The sequence below is a fragment of the Protopterus annectens genome, chromosome 6.part0 (genome assembly GCF_019279795.1).
Source record: "Protopterus annectens isolate FY-2018-M chromosome 6.part0, PAN1.0, whole genome shotgun sequence".
NCBI lineage: Eukaryota > Metazoa > Chordata > Ceratodontiformes > Protopteridae > Protopterus > Protopterus annectens.
Window position 1 is genome coordinate 379,712,298 of NC_056737.1, and position 24,304 is coordinate 379,736,601.

Below are 24,304 nucleotides of genomic sequence, written 5' to 3' on the forward strand. Positions count from 1 at the left end.
AGTTTCAGTTACACAACTAGTACACACTTCATTGAATACACCAGAAAACTTATTTATAATATTTTGAATTAGTAGCATTTTGAACATTTAATTGTTTTGAGAAAAAGTCATTACACTGAGTTTATAGATTTTTTTCACTATGTCTTTAACTTCGGTGCATGGGTTGCTGTTTACAAGGTTCATGGCTGTTTTTATGGTACCTCCCATTGCTGGGATGCTGAAAAGTACTTTTCACCAGAAGTGTGTAATACTTGATAATATCCTTTTTTTGAAGACTTGTCATACTGTAGGGGTATGTTAAATATTTGCCATTATGTAGCTATTTCTGTCACTTAGGTGGGGGTGGGGATCAGTATTTGAATCACCCACCATTTTACAATAATCAGCAGCATGAAATGGAGGTGGTGACTAGTCTCATAATACACTGCTAATGTTTTTAGAGCAAAGCGAAATTGGTACTTTAAAATTGTTGGCATACTTTGGTGTTTGTCACAGAACTGGAATTCTTACTTTCCGTTTCCTTATGTCCATTACAGGAGCCTCCTGTTTAAACTATAGTTGGAGGCTGTCAGTTGTTTTACTTTATGGTTTTGTGCTTTACAAAGATTCCTAAACAATTTAATTATAGAGAAGCAATAACCTTTCATTGGTCAATTTTTAGAAATGTTCTAATAGTCAAGCATTCATACATTTATTTTAATTAAGAAATATGGTAGACCAGGGATAGGTGTATTATAACGTAGTATTAGTAAAAACATTTAAAAATTTCCTTGGAAATGTAATTGAACTTTACCATTGAGCAAAGTTGGCCATAGATGAAAATGGCCTAACTTAATGGCAATACTTATTGTTTTCTTGATGTTCAACTGTTGATGTATTCTGGTATTCAATTACATCTCTGTATCAAGTATGGAGGCCACTGATTTAACTTGTGTGGAATCCATTCAACAGGGTTTGTTTTATTTTTGGCCTTGTGCTTTTAAAATTCTGTGACTGTTTATAGAAATGCTGTAGGCTTTGAGTGGTCATTTGTTGGAGGTGTTATAAAAGTGGTAAATCAGGCTCAATGCTACGCATTACCTGGGAATTAATGAAGCTGTGACTTTGCATCCTTTATTAGCTGTTAAAGCAGAAATATTTTAATTGGGGTTCCCAATAGAAACCATGGCACCATGTAAGTTATTATATTCAAGTATTTTACGTAACATTTTTAAAGAATCTTTTAAGGAATCTTACTTAGTGCTGCCATGTATGCTTTTTTAGGAATCTCATTCACTATTTTTAACAAGTACTTAAAATGGCTGAATGGGTATGCACTTTAGGAAAATGCAGCAGCTTGGAACATATCCTATGTAATATTTTTCCATTTATATATTTATTTTTTACACATTTTCCTAGCATGTTTTTAACATAACATAAATGTTTTTATCTGTGGAAGCACAATATGATAAGTTTTTTGGTTATAATCCATTTTTTTAATTTATTAGGTAAACTATTCAACTTGAATAAGTTTGACAGTAAGCTTGTTAAAAAATATGTTTACCATCAATGAGAGGGTTAACATACTCATTCTAGTTTTATGATGTCATTATCTAATTGATATAAAAAGGTTGGGCTTATCAGGTTATATGGATTCTGAAGAAATCCAATAATATGGAGGAAAGTGCTCAAGCCATTTAAGTTTTTTATTTAGAGCTATGTTTTTCATTTTTTTCTTTACCACGTTTTTACTGTAAAGAATAAAGAAGTTTAATGGTATGGATTACATTAAGGCTGCTGGTATTACTGTCTGTTTTATGTTGGAGATTTAAGTGGTCTGCTACTCTAAATTTGGTTCAATTCTGTTGTAATAACCCATATGATAGATCAGTGTCTGAGCCAAAATAATCTAAAGATGTATTGGTAGTCACCAAATTTAGGGAGCCTATGATAAGACAAATAACCAGAGATCCTATACCGGTAGTAAAGATATTTTGGAAATGGTATGAAATTTTAATAAAGCAGAGCAACGTGGAAACTAAGAAAGAGCACAAATGGAAGTATTAATGCAAGATTCAATCACTTCAAGGTTAGAGGAAGATGAGGTTCCACAACTTAATAGTTAAGATAGGTGATTAAAAACGGTGGTGTATAATCAGTCTGCAGGGAAGGTGGATGGTATTCCTGTGGAAGCTTGGAAATTATGAGGGAAGAAAGTGATAAAGGTGTGGAAGATGAGAAGAACCAGCATTTTAGAATAAAGCTGTTGTAGATGTAATACCCAAAAATAGTAAAGACCCAGTTTCATGTAGATGAATTTCAATTTTAAACTATGATTATGAAGTTTGTCTGTGCAATCTGTTGAATAGCAAACGTGTTTGCAAAATTGATAGATTTGGATCAATGTGTGTTTTGGAGAGGAGGTAAGCATTTGACAACATTAATAGGCGAAGAGAAGGATAGAGTCCTCAGTGAAAGACCTCCTCTGGTAAAGTTTTTAGTTGAATCTGGAATAGATGTTGTTAAAAAATGGATAATTAGTAGAGCATATAAAACATTGCACGATAACTATAAGAATCAATCAGAGAAGGTGAGAAAAGCTTGGGAAGAGACCAGAAAAGTAGTTTACAAGGAAACAATAGATGGACATGTGTATAGCTCCCAAGTACACAACAAAGTCCAGAAGGTTATAAACCTTTATTAGATGTGTTTGCATAGGTATTTTTGTACTACAAGCAGACATCTTTCATATAACTTCCCAAAACGTGTTAGATTAATCAGTCTGCAGTTTTTTTGGCTCACCTTTGTACCATTTCCTCTTATATGTTAAAATAACTAAGCATGTTTTCATTCCCTGGAAAAGCAAATGCATTTAATGTATTTATATTTGCACCATCATTTCTGTCACATTTTGTACCAGCTTTGTAATGTCTGGCTTTTTAATATCCATCTGATAAGAAATCTTTGCATTCATTTTCAGTTTCCAAAGAATTTTAATTAAACTCTGTCTTATACAGCCATTTATATTGGTATAATTGCACTTTCTTCCAGATCCATTTATACCTTTCCATTAATTTATTTTTGAAAACAATGCATTTGTCTTATCCTTATGTTTATCTTTAGCTACTTCACTATCCACCAGGACTCCTTCACTCTTCTCTTATACTCAAAAAGGCTCTGTTCTGGATTTCTGCATATTGAGATAATTTTTGCTTCTTTAATATGGCTGTCTCATGTACTTTTGCTCTCACCACATTTCTCAACAGTATGTGGTATTTCCAGCCATCACTGAACTTGTTCCTCATGAAGATATCATATAGTCATATATGTTTCTTTAATTACATCAGTGTTTTTGGTAGGAATGAAATTGTACTGACCTTCCCTTCTACAGATACTAAAATTTCTTGCAGTAATGCATGTTACAACTAGTTACCAACATCGGCTCACTCTTACTACTTCAGTAACGAAAAGTGATGTTCGTCGTCTCCCATTGCTGCAGTCCTGACAAATGGGTACTCCGCTGCCCACTATCGGCCCGAATACCAAAGGGCTATAACTGGCGTCGGTCACGGCGCTAGAGACTGACGTAAGTACTTGTCAGTATAAATGCGCATGACCGACGCCATAACCTCAGTCTTTCTTGCCGCATGGTCCTCAGCAGAAGCAGTTTTTGCAAGTGCCGTTCGGCGTTCTGGAACTGTCGGTTTTCGAGTTTCAGACCGGATACCAAGTTGGCTAAGTACCCTGTTGGGAACATTTTTTGTCTTTTTCTTGCCTCAGTGTTACCGGATGTCAGACAAAGTTAATAACTGTATTTCTTGTGGGAAACCGATTCCTCATAGGGATTACCATTCACTTTGCATTCCTTGTTTAGGGCCTGAGCACGACGTTGTTGGGTGTCGCTTTTGTGCTACTTTTACCAAGCGTACTTTTAAACGTCGGTTGGACTGTGCTAGGCTGGTGTTTGGTAGGCGCTGTAATTATAACATGCCGTTGGATTCTCCGACTACTGGTTCTTCTAAGGAGCGCAAAGATAAGTCTTTGCGGTCCAAACAGGATGAGGCGTCCACTCCGGACGTCGGTTCTGTGGAACCACTGACTGCTTCAGTGGCTCCTTCTGACAGTTTTCCAGTGTGTCTAGGGGAGCCTTTGTTACTGCAGGAAGTGGCTTCTCCTGTGTTAGGCCAGGCTGAGGGTGCTTCCTTGTTGTCAGTAGCTTCCTCCCCTCATAGGGTAGTTAGGCCTCCTTCTCAGGGCAAGGGCCATTCCAACTCTAAGTTTATCCCTGCTGGTGCTACTCCCCAGGGTCCGGCTCCTAGGAAGCACATGTTAAAGATGGCTGAAGATTTGATTACTTTAAGTAGGGGTTCCATGCCCCCCCCTGTGAAGCGGCCCAGAATTGATACAGAGTTGGGGGGTCTGGTTCAGTCTTCCAATGAGTCTGATTCCTCTGTGGAAGAGCTTCAGGATTTCCCTCCCTATTCTGATTCGGAGGCTGAGGACGCTACTCCCTCTGCGTCCCCTCCAGAAGATTTTTCTTTCTCTGAATCTTTGCATTCCATGAGGGAACATTTCCAGTGGGATGGCCAGGATTATTCTGATTCTCGTAAGAGGCTGAGAGAATTCTTGTTTTTACCTCAGCACAGGCCTTTGGCTATTCCCCCTGTGCTGGATGTTGTTCGGGATGTATTTTCTGAGGCTGCCCTTAACCCAGGGTCTCTGCCCCCTGCCCCAGTTAAACCAGATAGATACTACAGGGTTCCGGAAGCTCACGAGTACTTGTATAAGAGTCCTAGGGCTGATCCAGAAACTATTTCTCAAGGCCCCAAAGGTGTTAAGGCTTCTGTGGTTCGGAATCCGGTTCCTCTGGACAAGGATGCTAGGGCCCTGGATGGGTGGGGTATAAAAACTGTATACCTCTTCTACTTTGGCTATGAGAGCTTTGACTTGTCAATTTCATATGCTCAGGTATCAGACTTATTTGCTTAGTCGATTGAAATGTAAAGTGGAGGCCTTGTCTGCAGGTGTTGACTGTAAGGAGCTTCTGGATTTAGTGCATGCTTCTGACCAGGTTGGTGAGCATTCTTTGCAGTGTGGGTTTGATGCTTTACAAGCTTCTTCCAGGGTAGCTGCTACTAGTTCTGTTGTTCGCAGACATGCCTGGCTTAGAGATCAGTCCTTGTCGGAGCATGTTAAGGCTCGCATAATGGATGCTCCTTTGCAATCTGATGTTCTTTTTGGCCCTCCAGTGGAATCAGTTTTGAAAAAGATGGAGGAAAAAGCTAAGTCTATGCAGACGGTAAAGAACTTCTTACAGGTTCAACCCCCTAAGTTCAGTAGGACTTGGCCTGCTAGGGGATAGTCTTTTCCCTCTTCGGATTTTCGTTCTTGGGGCAGGTCAAGGCATGGTAGAGGTAGGGCTTCTTCTCAGGGCCCTATTACTTCTGGGCCTTTGAATTCTTTTACCCCTTCTACTGGGGTGGGCAGGGGTCAGTCTTTTCGGAAGCAGTCCCCATGACCTGTGTCTTCAGCTGCCGGACTCTGCCTTGCTGGCAGCTCCTCTAGGAGGAAAACTGGGACTTTTCAAAAGGAATTGGCATTTGATTACCCAAGACAAATGGGTATTGGACATAATAAATCGGGGCTACAAATTTTATTTTCACACATTCCCTCCTTTCAAAGGTATGCCGGATGTGCCTCATCAGCACAGACTGGAAGCACAGGCACAAATTTCTTCTCTGCTTCAGTTGGGAGCAATGCAGCAAGTACCTTCTGCAGAAAGAGGCACAGGGTTTTATTCCCGTCTTTTCTTAGTGCCAAAGAAAGGAAATACTTGGAGACCAATTCTGGATTTGTCCATTCTAAACACCTTTCTGGAAATTCCAAAATTCAAGATGTTCACACTGCAACAGCTGTTACCTATGCTGGGCAAAGATCACTGGATGGGGACTCTGGATCTCAAAGAGGCCTATCTTCGCATTCCTATCAGGCCCAGTTGCAGGGAATTCCTGAGATTTCGGAATGGGAATTTGCATTATCAGTTCTCTGCATTGCCCTTTGGCTTGTCTACTGCGCCCAGGGTATTCACAAAAGTCCTGGCTCCAGTAATAGCTTTTCTCAGACTAAAAGGAATTCAAATTTATCCTTATCTGGACGACTGTTTGATTCTGGCTCAAGGCAAGCACAAACTTCTTCAACATCTGCAGTATGTAATGACAGTTTTAAGATGCCTAGGGTATTCTGTGAACGAAATAAAGTCCAGTCTAGTACCCTCACAAGAGATGTGTTTTCTGGGTGTAAGACTGAATACAGCTGCTCAGATGGCATTTCTTACCCCGGACAAACAAAGAAATCTTCACCTATACTTCCAACAGCTATCAGTACTGTCCAGGCTGACTGCAAGGACAGTCCTTCAAGCCTTGGGGTTCATGGCATCTTGCATTCTAGTACTTCCCAATGCCAAATTGCATATGAGGAAGCTACAATGGTATCTCAAAAGCGTTTGGACTCAACACAGCCACGATTTGGACACTGTCATTCGGATTCTACCTTGCATTCAGACAGAATTTGTGTGGTGGGCTCAGGAATGTCACCTAAACAAGGGACTCTCTGTGACCCAACCAGAGGCAAGTCAGATATTAACGACAGACGCCTCGGAGTCAGCTTGGGGAGCTCATTTCAAAGGAAAATGGATTCAAGACCTTTGGCCCCCAGAGCTACTTCACTTGCATATCGACATGAAAGAGATGCTGGCAGTTCAATTTGCTTTGGAAGCATTCAAGGGCCTACTTCAACCAGGACTGGTGTTGATTCGAACAGACAACACGACTGTCATGTGGTACATCAACAAGCAGGGGGGAACTCATTCTTACCCTCTTTGCAGACAAACAATGCTGTTATGGGATACTGCTTTAAATCTGCACATCACTCTTCGAGCACAGTTTCTGCCAGGAGCACAAAATTCTTTAGCAGATGCTCTGAGCAGTCAGATTGTGGATCCTCACAGATGGAAGTTGGACCCTCAGGTATTTCTTCAGTTGACCATGGCTTGGGGAACTCCAGACATAGATCTGTTCGCTTCTCCTCTGAATTTCCAACTGCCACTGTTTTGCACAAGGCTGTTTCATCCGAAAGCCTGGAAAATAGATGCACTATCCTTCAGTTGGGACAACCTTCACGTGTATGCTTTTCCTCCTTTGCCTCTTCTTCCACAGGTACTGTTGAAAGTCAGGAGGGACAAACCTTGCATGATCCTTATAGCACCGGATTGGCTTCGTCAGCATTGGTACCCTCTGTTGAGGAGCTTAATTCATGGGACACCTTGGCCATTACCACAGATTCCTCACTTATTGTCTCAGGAAAACAATCATTTTCTCAATGTCAGGGTGCAATCCCTACCCCTGACAGCCTGGCGCATTCTGTTTTAAAGACGGAGGGCCTTCAGCTCCCTCAACGAGTTTTGGATGTTATTTTGGAAGCCAGGCGACCTAGTACTCGAAAGGTTTATGCTGATAAATGGGAGAGATTTTTTCTTTGGAGTTCAGCTGAAGACTTTGATGTCAAATTGCCTAATTTGAGTTGTACATTGCAATATTTGACTGTTTTATTGGACAGGGGTTTGTCCTTCTCTTCTGTAAAAGTGCATGCTGCAGCTATTTCTGCTCACTGTGATTGTGACCCTCCTTTGTTTTCACATCCATTGGTTAAACAGTTTCTTAGAGGGGCAAAGAATATAGGACCCCCACGAAGAGCTCCTACTCCTGCCTGGGATCTTAATTTTGTTTTGGAAAAGCTGACTCTGCCTCCTTTTGAACCTGCAGCTACAGCTGAATTGAAGTTGTTGTCTTGGAAGACTGCTTTTTTGTTGGCTGTTACTTCTGCTAGTAGGGTATCTGAATTACAGGCCCTCATGGCAGTGGAACCTTTTCTGCTTTTTCACAAGGACAGAGTTTCCTTACGTACTAATCCTACTTTTATGCCTAAAGTGATTTCTATTGTGGCATTGAACCAATCTATACATTTGCCTACTTTTTATACTAACCCCCAAAATAAAGGGGAAAAAGTTTTGCATTCTTTGGATGTACATAGGCAGTTAAGGTATTATTTGAGCAGAACCAAAGAGTTCAGAAGATCTCAACAATTATTTGTTTCTTTTGCTTTGACTTCACAAGGGAAAGCTGTCTCGAAACAAACTATTTCCAAGTGGATTGGCCATTGTATTGCTTTTTGTTACTCTCATCATGGAAAGGATGTTTCAGTTGGGGTCAGGCCTCATTCTACTAGGGCTCCGGCCACCTCTACTGCTTTTTTGAGAGGGGTAGCTACGAAAGACATTCTAGAGGCAGCTACTTGGAGTTCTGTACATACCTTTACCAAGCATTATCATTTGCCTCTTTATTCTAGGTCTAGGGCTGGGTTTGCCACTGCAGTCTTACAGGGCATGTCTGCTGCTCCTCCTGCTATTTAGTTGGCCAGCCTCCCTTTTTCCGTTGCTCTGGGATTCTACCCATTTGTCAGGACTGCAGCAATGGGAGATGACGAACATAGTACAGTTTTGTACCTACCATAAATGTAGATGTTCGAGGATCTCCATTGCTGCAGTCCTATTTTCCCTCCCTCCTTCCCCCTTTTTTCTTTTTGCATTGGGGTTTTTTGGGTGGTGTTTTCTTTTTTCTTTGCATTCTGACGTCTGAGGCAAGAAAGACTGAGGTTATGGCGTCGGTCATGCGCATTTATACTGACAAGTACTTACGTCAGTCTCTAGCGCCGTGACCGACGCCAGTTATAGCCCTTTGGTATTCGGGCCGATAGTGGGCAGCGGAGTACCCATTTGTCAGGACTGCAGCAATGGAGATCCTCGAACATCTACATTTATGGTAGGTACAAAACTGTACTTTTTAATTATGGCCTGAGACATAGACAGCTCAGTTAAACATTTCTACACTGATCTTAACATTATTTTTTTTACTGAAAATTGCATTTGTTTCATCTTTGCATGAAATGTTCTGTACCAGCAGTTGGACATGGTCACAGCTAATGTAGTTATTTTTAAAATGCTCGTCCTAAAGAAGAGTACCAAATTTAACATAGTAGGCCTCTTTATTAGGATTGTAATTTAAGTGATAGTCTATAGTCCTGAATCTGTTTAGAGGACGTATAACATTGACTAGCTTTTATATTTTCATTTCCCTATACTGTAGTTTAGTAGCATTAAGAGTTTTGTGTAATAAGGTTTTTCAAATGTACTGAATTTGAGTGTCAGTTGAGTTGGCTCAAGAAGCAAGCCTCATCCTTCAGATTCTTCCTTGTTTACAGTCTTAAATTTTTTTTGACAAATAATGTCAAACTCTAATTTTCCTATTCATTAGGTTAGTGATAATGTTTCCATCAGCTCTTGCTCCCCACTCCTCCTTTGCCCATCACAGCTCTTTCAGAGCATATATATGCACTTGGTTCTAAGTTTGCAGAGATATGCATTTTTTGTCTGTCTTGCTGTCCTTTCATTTATTTATCATAACACCACTACCTTGTCACATTACCATTTTTTTAAGTGAGGGATAGTACTGTACCATCAGCTCTTCCCTCATTGTCCTTTATTACACATCATGTAGAACGCTTGTAACCATTTGGTTATGGCTTAACATAGAAGTTCCCCTGTCCTGTTATAGGTAGATAGTATTGAGTTGGCATCTTTATCAGTGTATGCACCATTTGCCTTTGTGAATATTTCCTCTCAGTGGTAATACCAGTCCTTAACTGTATTGCTAGGGCCTCTGCTAGATTAAATGCAGATTATCAATTTCTGTGAAGATGTGGTCTCTAAAAATAAGTCCCAGCCTTATAAAATGTCATGCCTATCAGTTTTGCCTGTGTTTCAAAATGCACTAATAATTTTTGGATATACTGACAAGCCATTCAGTAAAAGTTGCAAGCAAGACATAGGCAAGCTAGTCTTCACTGTGTAATACCGTCTATCTTTTGTAGTAGAGGCCCATGTATATATGCAAATTACTCTTTTAAGTTCATAACATTGTTTCCTCTGCATGGCTTTTGAATGCGCATGACTTTTTACTTTAGAGATTTGCATATTCTGTTACTAGCAGTAAACTGCCACAGAAAGCCGTGTGTGTAATACAAGGGCAAAATGAGCCACAGAATTTTAATGTGGAACAACTTGTAAGTGTATGAATAATGTGCGCTTAACTTTTTCTGATAAATGTCAAACCGTGTTTGACATATTGCTTTACATATGTACGCATTAAATGTAGTGCTAAATAAGCCTTACTTATGCAAAGTAGCATATTATTTACATATGGTTGTCAAGCAGCCTTTTTTCCAGAGTGAGAAATTGAATGTTTGTAGAACATACGTTTATTGAGGTAGCATTATGCCAAATTAAAATTCATTTATACTTGCATATTCTTTCACTGGAAATATGACATTCCCCCCCAAAAGTCCCAGTATAGTCAAGGCAAAGTGATCCATAAAAATCTAAAAATCCTTCTCGAAGAGTCACATACTAAGTGGCTCTGAATGTCCAAGTGTAATTTCCTGAAAAGTTTAGTAAGTAATGTCATATTTTGTTGACTAGGTTGGTGAGATGGTCCTCAGACCATTTTCAGCCACCCATGACCTGGGCCTAACAAGCATCTATAAATTTGTTGTACAGTTATTGTGTACATACATCATATAGTATAGCAAGTGACATGAAGTGCACACAGACAAGGAATATTTATGCACCAAATACATCTTCTGTGTGGAGACATGCGTGAATGGGCGTACCTTTGTTGAAGGGTGTGCGTCGGGCCTGGCAAGTCGGTACGTAAAAATCTACTGCCAGTTATTAGCGGACCGGAGTTCCACTGTGGTGACCCCTAACCGGGAAAAGCCGAAAGATACAACAACCTATGTTACAATGTGATAGTCAGCAAAGCTTCTTAATATGTTGATGTATGTAAAAGATGGGTATTTGACTTCTGTTTGTGGTAGTAAATGAAGTATTCATACTGAACAATAGAAGCAGCTGTACCCAGTAGAAACAAGCACAGGACAAATCCTAAAAATAAACCTCCCTGATGGCACTACAATGTCAATAAGCTTTATGTCATAAGGAAGAAAATCGTGGCCAAAACTAAGTGCAGTACCCAGCATGTTTAAAACCCCATCATTAAATTAAATAAGCAACTTAGGAGTGTAATTAAATCCATCAAGGCCACATGCGAGGCAAAAGTAGTCACCCAGGCTAAGGACAGCAAGGCCTTCTACAGCTATGTATGTAACCTAAAAAGCACAACATAGTAGTGCTGATTGTGAACACTACCACCTATACTGAAGCTGAAGATGTAACAAACCTGTTGGCTGATAAATTGAGCCCAAAACATCACCCCACCCTGAAAATCTCATAAAAAGTTAACAGAACCAATATGTTCCCAGCAATCACAAAGGACAAAATACTTGAAACTCTCTCAAAAGCCAAACATACTGCATATTTGTGTCTTGCCACTATCCCTGTATGTATCCTAAAGAGCAATGAAGAACAACTTGTGCTTGCCACTAGCAAGACTGCCCAGCCTCAGCCCCCAACTGTCTTCATACCAAACAATGGAGAACAGCAACAGTCATAGCCCTGCGCAAGTGAGGGGCATCCACCAACCTGGGTAACTACAAACCCATAAGTCTCACCAGTCTCATGAAAAACCATGGAAAGGCTTATGGAATTAATCAATAAGGACAAAAGCAAAGGGCTTATTTAACCTGGTGGACTTTTTCAAAAGAGTCCCCAAAACGATAGATGAAGGCAAGATTGTACATACCACCTACCTAGATCTGGCCAAAGCTATACACACCTAATATCCCACTCAGGCATTATAGAAAAGCTTACTAAATTAGGAATAAATCCCTATGTTACCCACTGCATGCATAGCCAACTGGCTCAGATAAGACATAGGAAACCAAGCTAGGAGAAGCTACCTCTACAAAAAAAAAGATCAGGCACTAGTGGAGTCCCACAGGGCTTTGTGCTGGGACCACTTTTGTTTGGCATTTACTTCTCAGAAGTCTAAATAAACATCAAGGGTCTTTGGCTGGCCTCATTTATGGAAGACTGCAAGCTGGGAGCAGTTATTGAATCCCCGAAAGCTTCAGCTATCCTCCAGGAAGGCTTGCCCGAAACAACTAACTGGTGCCAGAGTCCTGGACTAAAGCTAAATAGCAAAAAGTGCATTATTGTATCCTTTGGAAAACTGACTGATCCAGGAAACTACCATATTGACAATTCACCCCTAAGAGTTGGTCCAGTAGTTAGATATTTTAGAACTTGTGTAGCCAGTGGTCTAGCATTCAACCATTATATTTACTGTTGAGATTAAGTTCTTCTATGTTTGTTCAGCTTATAAGCAAACAGCATCTCAAGTCAGAGATGTAATTTTCCCATTGTATTCAAACCTCATCAGACCCACCTTTGAATGTAATGCCCCCTTTCATATGTACCTGACTGGACATATGCAACAACTAGAGTGCCCACAGAGGTTCCTCAGAATATGCAGGGACTAAGCCAGATGACCTACACAAACCACCACAAAGCTTTATCTTTGTAGTCTGCCTCTTATGGACTATGAACACCTGGTCTTTAAGGCATCTTCACACTCAAGTATTAATGGACCTACTGAACATCCTCAAGTCATATGGTATCTGAAATACCAAGTAAAGTGAGTTGATGCAAAGACTTGTTACCTGGTCCTGTATGTGATGCTACCTCCAAGAGCCCCCTCATAAGCAGACTCCTTTATCTTCATGATGTAGAACCTGTCATAAGTATGCTAGCACTCCCGGATATAAATCCCTATGAAATGAGATTTATCTGTCATTCTTAGGGGCACTGGAAAATTGTAGGTATGATTTCCTCCATTTACTTTTTCTAAAGTCTTTGTGGATACATTCAGGCCACTAAAGCCAAATGTATTTGCAGACTTAAGTAAAATGTCATGGACATTCAGAAGACATATAGCTGAAACACTTGCTGTCCTTAAGGGGTCATGTGCATATATTCCATGGGCCTCTATTACAGGAGGTTTAAGGTATTACAGTAAAAACTCTAGCTTGGCAAGATACGATAACTTGGCTAGACGCAATATTCATTTTGGCTGAATGTTATCCTTTTTGAATGCATTCTGTGATGGTTAAACCCATTGAATGACATGCATTCCAAAAAGAAAGAGTGGGAGACTGGTGCTTTCTCTAGAACTCTGAATATCAGAAATAGGTATTTTTTTCCCTTTTCTGTGCTGTTGTGGGATCAATAAGTTGATATATTTAATCTAGTGAGAGTATGGGAGAACTTTTTTTAATCAAAATAGAAAGGGATCATGATGAAATGTAGAAGCAGGGGTGAGAAACTTGGATTTTGCATGCAAATCCTTAAGGGGAATGACAACCAAACATTATATTTGCAAAGTAGCAAGTAGTATTGTAAGAAGTAGTGTGTATGGAGAAAGGAGATTTGACCAATAGGGATGTCTTCAAGTGGGGCATAAATATAGGCGGGGGAACTGGAAATTTGAGGATATTAGCAAATGAACCAAGGTTTTGGGAACAAATAATTTGAGAAGAAAATGTAATAGAATGTGGAATGAGATAAGGCTTAACAGGTGCTTGGACTGCAGGTTAGGGATTCACTTCCGCATTAGAAATTGATAAAGTATAGGCAAAAGAAAGGGAGAGGGGAGTGGTAAATGAAAGACGAGCACTGGTAGAGTATTTAGTACAGTCTAGAACAGATAGTGCTCCTAAAAAAGGATAATGACTAGGGAGTATAATCAAAGGAGAGTAGAAGAGACTGGGAGAAGAAAATAGGCAGATTACAAAGGAACAATGGAAAGAAATCTGTAGTGCTCCCAAGTATGTAACAAAGTCCTTAAGGGTTAGGAGTTTCACTTGAAAGTGTTTGCATAGTATATTTATACCCTAAGCAGAACATCAGATGATTTTCCTCATATAGATAATAAATGCTGGAGATGTGATGGTGAAGAGAAGGAAAATTGACAACATTTTTTTGGGGGAGTGTAATAATTTATAAGCTTTTAAAATTCCCCTACAGCATATTTTGATGGAGTTGTTTGGGGAAGTAACTAAGGAAGTGATTCTTTTGAGCCTAGATATAGTAAGGCCTCACTAAGTTTAATGCTATTGACAGGCAAAAAAGTAGATAATGGAAAACTGAAATTAAAATCTAAGCCAGGCATTATGGAAGCTTTGAATATCGTAATGGAAATTAAAAGAAAACTAAAGGTGAGCTCTTTAGATAAGAGAAAGAGCAAATTTCATAGAAATAAGAATTTATGGAAAGATGTGAATATGTATTTTATATAAAATATATACATACAATAATACTCAAGAGGAGGACTGAGGTTTAAGGGAAGTCAGAAAATGATATTTTGTTGGATTGACTAAAGATTGTTAAACATACATGTATCCTATATGATGAAAATAATGGAACAATTACTACTGTTTTTTCTGTTAATGTGTATGAACTTAGCATTGCAACTTAGTGTGACGATTTAATAAAAATGTTTAATAAATGAATAAATCATATATTTCCACTTGCAGTTAATATAGGAGTGCAGGCATTCCAGCTGAAGGATATTGTCCTCGATATCATATTCTGCTTTGAATGAAAATTTGCAATGTAGCATATTTGTTGCAGCTGGCCTGCAGGATTTTGCTTATTGCATTAGATTGTAGAGCTGTTCACCAGTGCTGTTTTGCATTGCTCATATACCTAATCAAGAGCAAGAATGGTATGTGAAGAGGTCATTTGTTAAGTAGGCTAGGTGGGAGGTGCCCAGCTTAGTCTCTCTGTTCACAGAGACAATTGTAGCTCTCTAGTAAGCCACTAATAATTTAGTATAAGCTGGATATATTATCCACATTGTCAATGTCTTTCATTTGGAAAGGGGGCATTCATTGCAGGACTGACTAAAAAGTACTAGTGTGAAAATTCTAAACATTTGTATTTTTTCTTTAGTGTTAATAGTGTAGCATACCAGAAGCAATCGGCTGGAGGTGTGCATGGATTACAGAGTAGATATTTAATAAGAAAAGGCAATACCACTCCATCTGCAGGTCACTTACGAGAAAGTACTTACTAGTTGCTAGTGTCATTGCCTGTCAGAATGGTTACAAGAGCACTTTATTATCCTCTGTAATCATGGCCGTTCATATTGCAGCCTACCCACCAAATGACCGCACACATAAAAAGTGCTGATGGAAGCATATCTCCCCAGTACAGAAACCTTTTGTCATGACCACACAGATGTCTGAAATAGTAAGTACACAAAAATTACTACATGTTTTTGAAGTAGTGCAACCCCCCCCCCCCCCCTTGCCCTTCCTTTGTGGGGTGATGTGCTCTGTATTGCCCCTGCTTCTTATCTTAACTGTAAGACTTCTCAAACATGAAAAAATAAAATTGGTTGATACCATTTAATACCAACTGTTTCCATTTCTATATATCTGCATGATCTCCAGTTTGGCCCCTAAAATATAAAATAGTACTACTTGGTGATTAGGATTTATATTACTAGTTTTACTTGACAACCTGTATTTGAGTGGGAGGCAGTCAGTGTGGATTTGCTGACCAGATCTATTCCAAGATGTCCTGTTCACTAGTATCCAGCTGCAAAAAAAATAAATAATAATTATATGTTGTTTTGATAACTAGGCATTCCATCTAAATGATGGAACATGAACAGCATTTAATTGTGACTGCTGGTTAGTTGCATTATTTTAAGAGTCTGCACTCTGATAAATTGAGCTGTGGCAGTGGTTCAGGAAGAGTGCTTGATATGACATTTGGGTAGTAGGCAGCTGTAAAAAAACTGTGACAGTGGCACAGCAGAGTTTTGCAAACACTAAATGCTACAATACTTGTACATACCTTAATAGACTTTAAGACTTGTGCTGCTGTTCCTGGTTCTTAATTTTGTCGGCAATTTTGTGACACTTCCACAACATAATGTTGCTCCTGTAGTGTTTAATCTTCTGTACCATTCTTTGTGCACATGTGGAGGAATATTTTTGTTGCATGCACCTCACTTCCCTTTGTTCTTTGTTTTTTTTTTGTTTTTTTTTCTGTAACAGAGCAGCTGGTAATTTACCAAGTGGGTGTACTTCCTAGCCAGTACTATCAGATTCTGGGCAGCAAAGATCTAACAGGTTTCAAAAGCCTGACTTTCATTGCAGTCATCCTCATTATAATCAACTCTACGGTAAGGCACAATGTGTGTTTCTAATTTTGCAGTTTGTTTTTTGTATGTAGACAATAATATTTTCTGAGACTTTGCTGTTGCATGGAAATCCCCTCCTTTTTTTACTGTGCTGCTGCTATTTCGTCTTAGCCACTTCAGTCTAATACTAGAAGTTGTTTAGTGATGCTTCACGTGTCATGAATCCTCAGTAGGATTGCATTACCACAGAGAGGGTATCATGCTGATGAAGGAACTTGATGAGCATATTTACCTAATGTTATTACCATAAATTATACTGCTGTTGTTATCACCTAGTCTTTTATAGTTTTAAAAGAACTAAGTGGAAATGTCCTGGGTCCACTTTGGTTGTTGAATATTTATTTCTCATCTCTTAGCAGTATGTTTGCTCACTTTAGTGATTATTTGCCTGTAGAGGTAACAGTTATTATCTATGATGCATCTGCTTATTTCCTGTTGGATTTTGTGTTGGGCATTTTCAATATTTCCTGACTGACTCAGAACATACATTACAAACTAAAAACAAAACAAAAAAACACTGCTGTCATGTATAACACATAGCTTGTGTAGTAGAGAATATGTAAAACAATGCTGTGTTGGTTTGTGATTGACTGTGCAACTGCCTGGTTACAGAAGATTTATTTTAATTTATAGTTTATTTTTCCTCTGCTTTTCACTGTTTGTAGGAAGAATGGGATAGCTTGTAAACAGGAGGATTTACTTTGATTTATATTTTGTTTGTACCTCGTATTTTCACTGCTTGTTAGAAACTGATAGATTTTAGACCAACTTTAGTGATCCCAATGGGTTTAGTCAGTTGTAAATTCACACAGACTGCAGAGGGGACATTCCAGAGCTTATATGAAACAATCCTGTGTTGGTTTGTGATTATTTTTATCTTTAATGTTACAAGTTGCAGTTCTGTGGTTAACTGATTTTGATGATCCTTTTCATTTAGAAATCTTTAATCATTTGCAACTGAAAATGGATTCCTTAAATGAGTGTGTCATTAATAATTTGCTAAACCATAGGTATCTTCTGTCTTTCGGCTTTTAGGGGTTGCCACAGCGGAATTCTGGTCCACTAATGATTGGCAGTGGATTTTTACGGTGCTGAGTTGCCAGCCTTATGCCCAACCTTCAAAGAAGGCACGCCCATTCACACACGCACGTACCTGCATGTCTTGAAATGTCACTCGACCGTGGGGAAAACATGCAGACTCCATACAGAAGGCGTGCCAGATGAGAATCGAACGGGAGAACCTCTTGCTGTGAGGCGACAACGCTAACCGCTGCACCACCACGGCCTCTAAGTATCTTTTACAATGTAGAAAATGCTATGTAGCTTTAAAGGTGAAACCTGATAACACTGGTGACATGTGGTCTTTATGTCAGAAGTTGCAGGATTTGCCTCCCATTATTAGTAGTAAATCTAGACTTGCTGATTGCACTTGTGCAGCTTGGAGAACTGTTACATATATTAATGACTGGACGGATGAGATAAATACCAGGCAAAGTGCAACTAGAACACATTTAGGAATGGAAGTGTCTATTGCTAGTAAAGATCACTGAACCCATATTGAACATAATACCAATGACAACTTTGGAATTCAGGATTCAAATATTCAGCAGTCTGAGGATTCAGCGCATGTAAAAGAAAATAAAAAAGAAAGGAAGAAATTTACAGCAAGTAACATGGAAGAAAAACACGTTAACTAATGCCTCAAATGAAAACAGAATACAAATTAAAAATTAAACTGCTTTGCTATGTAACACACACAACAATGTTATCTTTCACTGTAATATATCAGAAAACATTCAGTCTACAGAAAAGTGCATCATTTAACCAAAAGAGAAGTTAGGAAAAAAGAGGCAATAGGTAGGTGAAAAGGAAGAAATCATAATTAAACTTGGAAGGATTGAAGAACATTACTGTAAGGAAAAAAGAGGAGAAAGAAGTTGACAACATGGCTCAAGCTGTGGAAGTACAAAGCCAGCTGGATGAGTATTGTATGCTTGCAAATGTAATAAGCAATGAAAAGAGTGGAATAAATAAGACAAATGTTGGTGACCATTCCTTTGCAACAACTGATAGAGCAAATATTAGTAAATCAGAAGGTAGAGTTTTGTCAGATCTGGTCAGAAATGCTTTTCTTGTAATAGGAGAGTGAATTATTAGAGGAACTGATACATTTGCAGAGAATATAGTGAACATTGAATAGTGTTGTGGTTGCCAGGGAGAAGAATACAAGATGTGAAAAAGGCCTTAGAATGCCTTAATGTAGGAAAGTATAGAGCTGTTTTTATTCATGTTGGTACAAATGAGCTCATCTGTTCGTAGGGAACTTACAGTCCTCATAGCTTGTACAGGTTTTAGGACATGCTTCTCTCAAATCATTTGCAGAAAGGAGAGGCGAGCTACCTTCACTGAATACATATTTTGGGTAAATACCTACATGAAAAAATACACATTTATATTTTTTAAAATGAGCCATAGCATCCAGGCTTAATTTTGGGCACATGTGTTTAGACAGGATGGTGTACACTTGTCAAGACAAAGGAAGAGAATTTTTGCAGCAGAGATTACAATATTTGACAAACACAAGACAGGATTTTTGCCAGGTCAAAAATTTAACAGTTTAATAAATAGCAACATATAATGCGTCTGTGGTTGTTAATGCCAAAAGCATTAATAATGTTTTTAGGGAAAATTTACTATGTTCTCATAAGATTGATTGTAAAAGATTTTTAAAGAACAAAGACTGGAAACCAGTTCTGTCAGGGTATTAATGTTTTTATGGTAACAGACATTCTATCAAAAAAATCAGGTAGAGGTGTTAAGATAGGGATTAAAGATTGATCTGATGTTGTTAATCATTTATTCCTTACTGATGGGTGTCTGCTCCATTCTCAGAACGAGTTGGCCTTGTAATAAGCTCTTGCCAGCCAAAAAACTCTCAAGCTAAGCTTTACCCATAGTGCCCCTCTCCCCGTTACCTCAGATCTCGTTTACCGTGTAGATATCAAGACTTGTCAAGTCAGCTCTCAGCTAAGTACTTTAAAAAAGTTATTATTCTAAAACCTTTTCTACAGTTTTTCTCTTTTTTACTTTGATAATTCCCTTCTTCTATTAGTCGCTAAACCTTTACTCCATATTAAGTGCTTTTCTCCTGCTGTCCTTACCAACTTGGTAATCTCTAATACCATCGTTGGTACAGGCCTTCGTTCTCTCCCTACCTTCTTTTTCCTTATCTCTTGAGGTAATATTAATACCATAGCTGGTATCCCTTCCCTTTTTCAAAAAAAAAAAAAAACTTTCCTCTTTCTGTTTTTTCTTATATAGAGTTTGTAAGTTGTATTGTTTTTTTGTTTGTGACAGATATAAGCTACCAGTTGTTCCCGCCATGTCTGAAAAGAAAGGGACAACAGGTTTCAAGCAATGAGACCAATGTGGTTGCAAAATGCCTAACCCGGACACTCGTTCATTATTCTTTTTTCCACCTCTTATTCAACCGCCTTGTGAAATTTGTAAAGGGTTCAGTTCTCATATCCTAAATGGGAGAAAGAACAAACTAATTCTAAAAGGCCTTCTAAGAACTCCTTTTTCAGAGGCTATTTCTGGGTCAGAGGGCTCACCCCCTCCTGAGAAACAGTATAAGAAAATAATTCACTCGGTCCCTTCCTCACCTCATTCTAGTGACAGGAAATCTACTGAACCAAAACCAAAAATACCTAAATTGACACCAATGACTTTGGCCCCGGGGCCTCAACCACCCTCTACGGTGCCGACCTCTGTTCCAAAACCATGATTGTCTACTTTGGTGCTATCTTCAGAGATACTATCTCCAGCACCAGGCATGGTATCAGTAATGCCCACTGCACCAACCATGACTTCAACAAGTGCTTCAGCTCCATCCTATTTGGTACCAACAATAGTACATCCAGCACTGGTCATCTCCCCCCTCTCTATACATCTTACTGGTCCTGAGACCACGGTGCTGATAGGAGAAACTGTACCTCGGATCCGATACTCCCCTTGGCAGATCCTTTCTTTGGGCAGCAATATAGAATGGCCCGATTCCCTGTCAAGGCTATCTACCCGATCCTCCAGGAGCCTCTGGGAATTGCACGTGGTGCATCTTGTAGATCAGCTGCTGATGGCCAGAAGGATTTCAACACCTTCCATGACTCCCCTTCTAACTGGAGTTGGGAGTTTTTCACCACGGACTCCTACAGATTTTTCTCCTTTGATCTTCTTGCAGGTATCAAAGCACCCAGCACCGACGCCTGTTCCGATTCCCAATTCTTTGATACCACTGGTGGACCTCACCGTGGTTCCATAGCCAACCCTTTGGTCATCTGCTCACTTGGAGCTGAGCCATCCTCGGGATTGTGACTGGGCTGCCAGCACCATAACGCCTAGTATGGCACCAATTTTTTTCTATGGTGTCGTCTGCTACGGTTCAGGAGTCTTGGCAGTACCAAGTCCACTTGGGGTTCCTTCCTTGGGAGTGGGCTCATCGGAGCGGGGTGTGACCCTGGTTCTGAGGTTGTCCTTTGTTTCTGGCACCCACCCCTCTTTCCAAGCGATGAAGAGGGCCCTTGCCTCTGTAAGCAAACCATTGGCATTGGAATACCAGATATGTCCTTCCTCTGAACTGCAGCTGACTCAGGCCACCACATTGGGACATCGAGTACAAGAGCCTCAAGATACCCTAAGGCAGGGTGCCCCCTCTTCGGATTCTTCATCAGAAGCCCCTGCTGAAGAGGTACCATGTAAGAGATCATGCAAGAGGAAACACGTGGGCTCCCCCAAAGAGTCCCTCACTGAAGATATGGACTACGATGAAGGGGAAGGGTCCCCAAGGTCGTCCCCTGAGGATCTTTCCTTTGGAGACTTACTGGAAATTTTTAAGCAGTGGGGAGACTGGAAGCCCACCAACTCCTCCTCGGCGGAGTCTGTATTCCTGAAAGCTTTTCGTGCTCCACCCTCTACTTCTTGGGTGTCCCCGATTGCAGGTGAACTAGTCCAACTCATCATGCAGCGTGCATGGAAGAATCCTGATACTATTGAACCAATCCCCCAGAGACCAGGCAAGATTTTGTCCCCACCTGAAGAATGTCCACACTGGTCCAAAGGCCTACTGGTAGATGCTGTGGTGGTGGCGGCGGTCACTAGGAAAGAGCACGCCGAGGAGAGCCAGACTGTCCACCCCCCAAACGGAGTCTCAGGCGGTAGACCGGTTAGGGAAGTGAGTGTTTGCCTCATCGACCTTTGCCATTTGGTCCTTGAATTACTTGGCACACTTTACTAGGCTTCAGAGAGACCTAGTCTTGGAACTTTCCAGAACCTTAGCAGGAGTAGTGTCTGATGAGGTACGGGACAAAGTTGCCTCACAGTTTGCGATCCTGGGATCTATATCCTACTCGTCCATGCGGTTAATCTCTCACACTACCTGAAGGGCTGGTTAGAGCTGTGGGTTCAGGCATTGTCATGAGACGTCATGCCTGGATGTGCCTTTGTGACTTTGTGGACCCTTTTAAGTCTTTCTTTCTTAATGGTCCAGTGGAAGCTTCTTCCCTTTTTTGGCTCAAAAGTGAAAGACATGTTAGCCAGGTGTGAAAAGGACAAGACCTTGTCTGCCGTAGGCATATGTTTTTCCATCCCTAAATGATCCTACTCTAGGAATCAGAGGAGTGGAAAGATGTGGCACAAGAAATCCCAGAGTCTTTTTCGTGACGCATGTGGTGAGGTTTACTTCCCGGGGCAGAGGGGGTAGCTCATCAGGAAGATGCCCCTATAGAGGCATAGCGGGTCCATGTAACCAGGGGTCCAGAAATTTTCTCTGGACAGCCCTACCAGTGCTTCTGAAGAGCAGCCTGATTGCTTTCCTCTGGAAGCAGTCGGGGGGCATTTCTGTCTGCACCACCCTGCCTGGCAAACAGTAACTACAGATTCTTGGGTGCAGAACATAATAGCTAGAGGTTATTACATACCCTTCAATATTTATCCAAAGCCATTAAGGCACATTCCTGACTTTCCACCCAGTTAAAGGGAAGCAGCAGCTCAAGAAATACAAAAGCTGCCTCAAGAGTTATCCAAGCAGTCCCACCAGACCAAATAGGATCCAAATTTTATTCATGGCTCTTTTTAGTGCAAAAAAGACAGAGGACTGGAGACCAATTTTGGATTTCAGCATTCTGACCAAATTTGTCAACCAAACAAAATACCGGATGGTCACAGTTCAGTCTATCCTTCCCTTTCTGGAGAAAGACGATTGGATGTGCTCAATAGATCTTCAGGATGCGTATAAAAATGGACAAGCGCTCTAGAAAATTTCTTTGCTTCCGGCTGGGAGCCAATCATTACCAATTCTGGGCACCGCCCTTTGGACTCTCTGCAGCTTCCAGAGTGTTCACCAAATGAATGGCAGTGGTAACAGCTCACTTGAGACTGCAAGGATTCCGAGTGTTTCTGCACTTAGACGATTGGCTCCTTACTGCCCCCACCAAGTGTCTACTGGTTACAGCCTTAAACTACACTCTAAAACTAGTAAAATACCTAGGAATCTATAAACAGGAAGAAATGCAAGTTGACTCCTTCTCAAACTTTAGAATTTATAGGAGCAACTTTTGATACCCAATCTTGCCTAGTCTCCCTGCCAGATCACATATTAGAAAAACTGAGGTCCCAACTCTGGATGATAATCTCTCAAGACAAGGTTCCTACTTGGGCTGTCCTTCAACTTTTAGGATCAATGGCAGCATCAATTACAATAGTTCCCCTAGCAAGGTTACACATGAGACTTCTTCATTAGCTTCTGCCAACACAGTGGTCCCCTTCGCACCATCCTATGGTCTTTCAGATCTGCATAACAAAGCGATGCAAACTAGATTTAACTTGGTGGATGAAGCCAGAAAAAGACTTATCGAATCACCCCTTCTCCCCATCTCAGCCCAAGGCCACAGTGACCACTAACGCTTCCCTGATAAGGGTGGGGGGGGCATTTTCAGGGAAAGTTGGTCCAAGGCACTTGGTCAAGCATGGAGACTAACCTGCATTAATCCTTCCAGGATTTAGTTATCTTTTAGTCTATTATTATTATCTAGTCACTGTTTAGAAATTTTGTAGCATTGTGTTTTACTTCTTATTTCTCAGTGTTTGTAATTAGAGCTTACTACTTAAGTGTACTGATTTTGTTCCTGTATTACTCCATGTCATGATCACTTCTACTGTATACATAGCTTTATTGTTATTGTTTTCCCATCTACCATGTCTTTCTGTGGAGCTTTTCTCCCTGGGCCTCCTCTGAAAAAGGACCTGTGTCCAGTCAGAATTTCCCGGTAAATAAATGTAAATAAATAATAAATAAATGTTCTAGAACTGAGGGCAGTGCTTCTAGTGTTCCAAGCATTCCAATCTGTCATCCCATGAGGAACAATTGCTATCCAGTCCGACAACATGTCAGTGGCCTTGTACTTCAACAAACAAGGGAGAACAAAGTCCTACCCGTTGTGTCAAGAGGCTGTGAGAATTTGGCAATAGGCGATAGCTTCCAACCGCTTTCTGTTAGCAATGCACATTCCCAGGAATTCCAGCGTGATTGCAGACAAACTGAGCAGATGTATCCTTCTGCCTCACGAGTGGTCCCTTAGCTCTAATGTAGCGGCGAAGATCTTCAGCCGCTGGGACCAGCTTTCCTGTGACCTATTCGCCTCTCCATCAAATCACAAATGCAGCAGCTGCTTTGGCCTAATTCCCCCAAGGGATGGTCTAATACATGATTGGCACATGGGACTTCTGTATGCTTTCCCTCCCCTTCCCTTGATCCCACAATTTCTAAAGAAGGCCCTTAGGCCGAGAAGCAGAGTAATCCTCATTACACCCTGCTGGCCCCAACAAATCTGGTTTCCCTTCCTTTGGCCCGACCTAGTATGCCAACCATGGATTCTAGATCCAACTCCAGAATTAATGTCATACCTGCAGGGGTTCATTCACCCAAGCATATCCAGTCTCAAGTTGACAGCTTGGTTTCTCCACTTCCAGTAATTGCCAGGCAAAAT

At 40.4% G+C, this 24,304-nt stretch overlaps 1 protein-coding gene across 4 annotated transcripts in view; it reads left to right on the top strand.

The window, feature by feature from the left end:
* Positions 1-24,304, top strand: part of ABCD4 (ATP binding cassette subfamily D member 4) — a 1,648,172-nt gene that overhangs the window by 534,309 nt on the left and 1,089,559 nt on the right. For 3 of the 4 annotated variants that reach the window (XM_044074118.1, XM_044074117.1, XM_044074119.1), the window contains one exon: positions 16,117-16,244. In XM_044074118.1, the coding sequence (XP_043930053.1) occupies positions 16,117-16,244 (128 nt within the window). The remainder of the gene's footprint in view (positions 1-16,116; positions 16,245-24,304) is intronic. The other variant, XM_044074120.1, reaches the window with a different exon arrangement.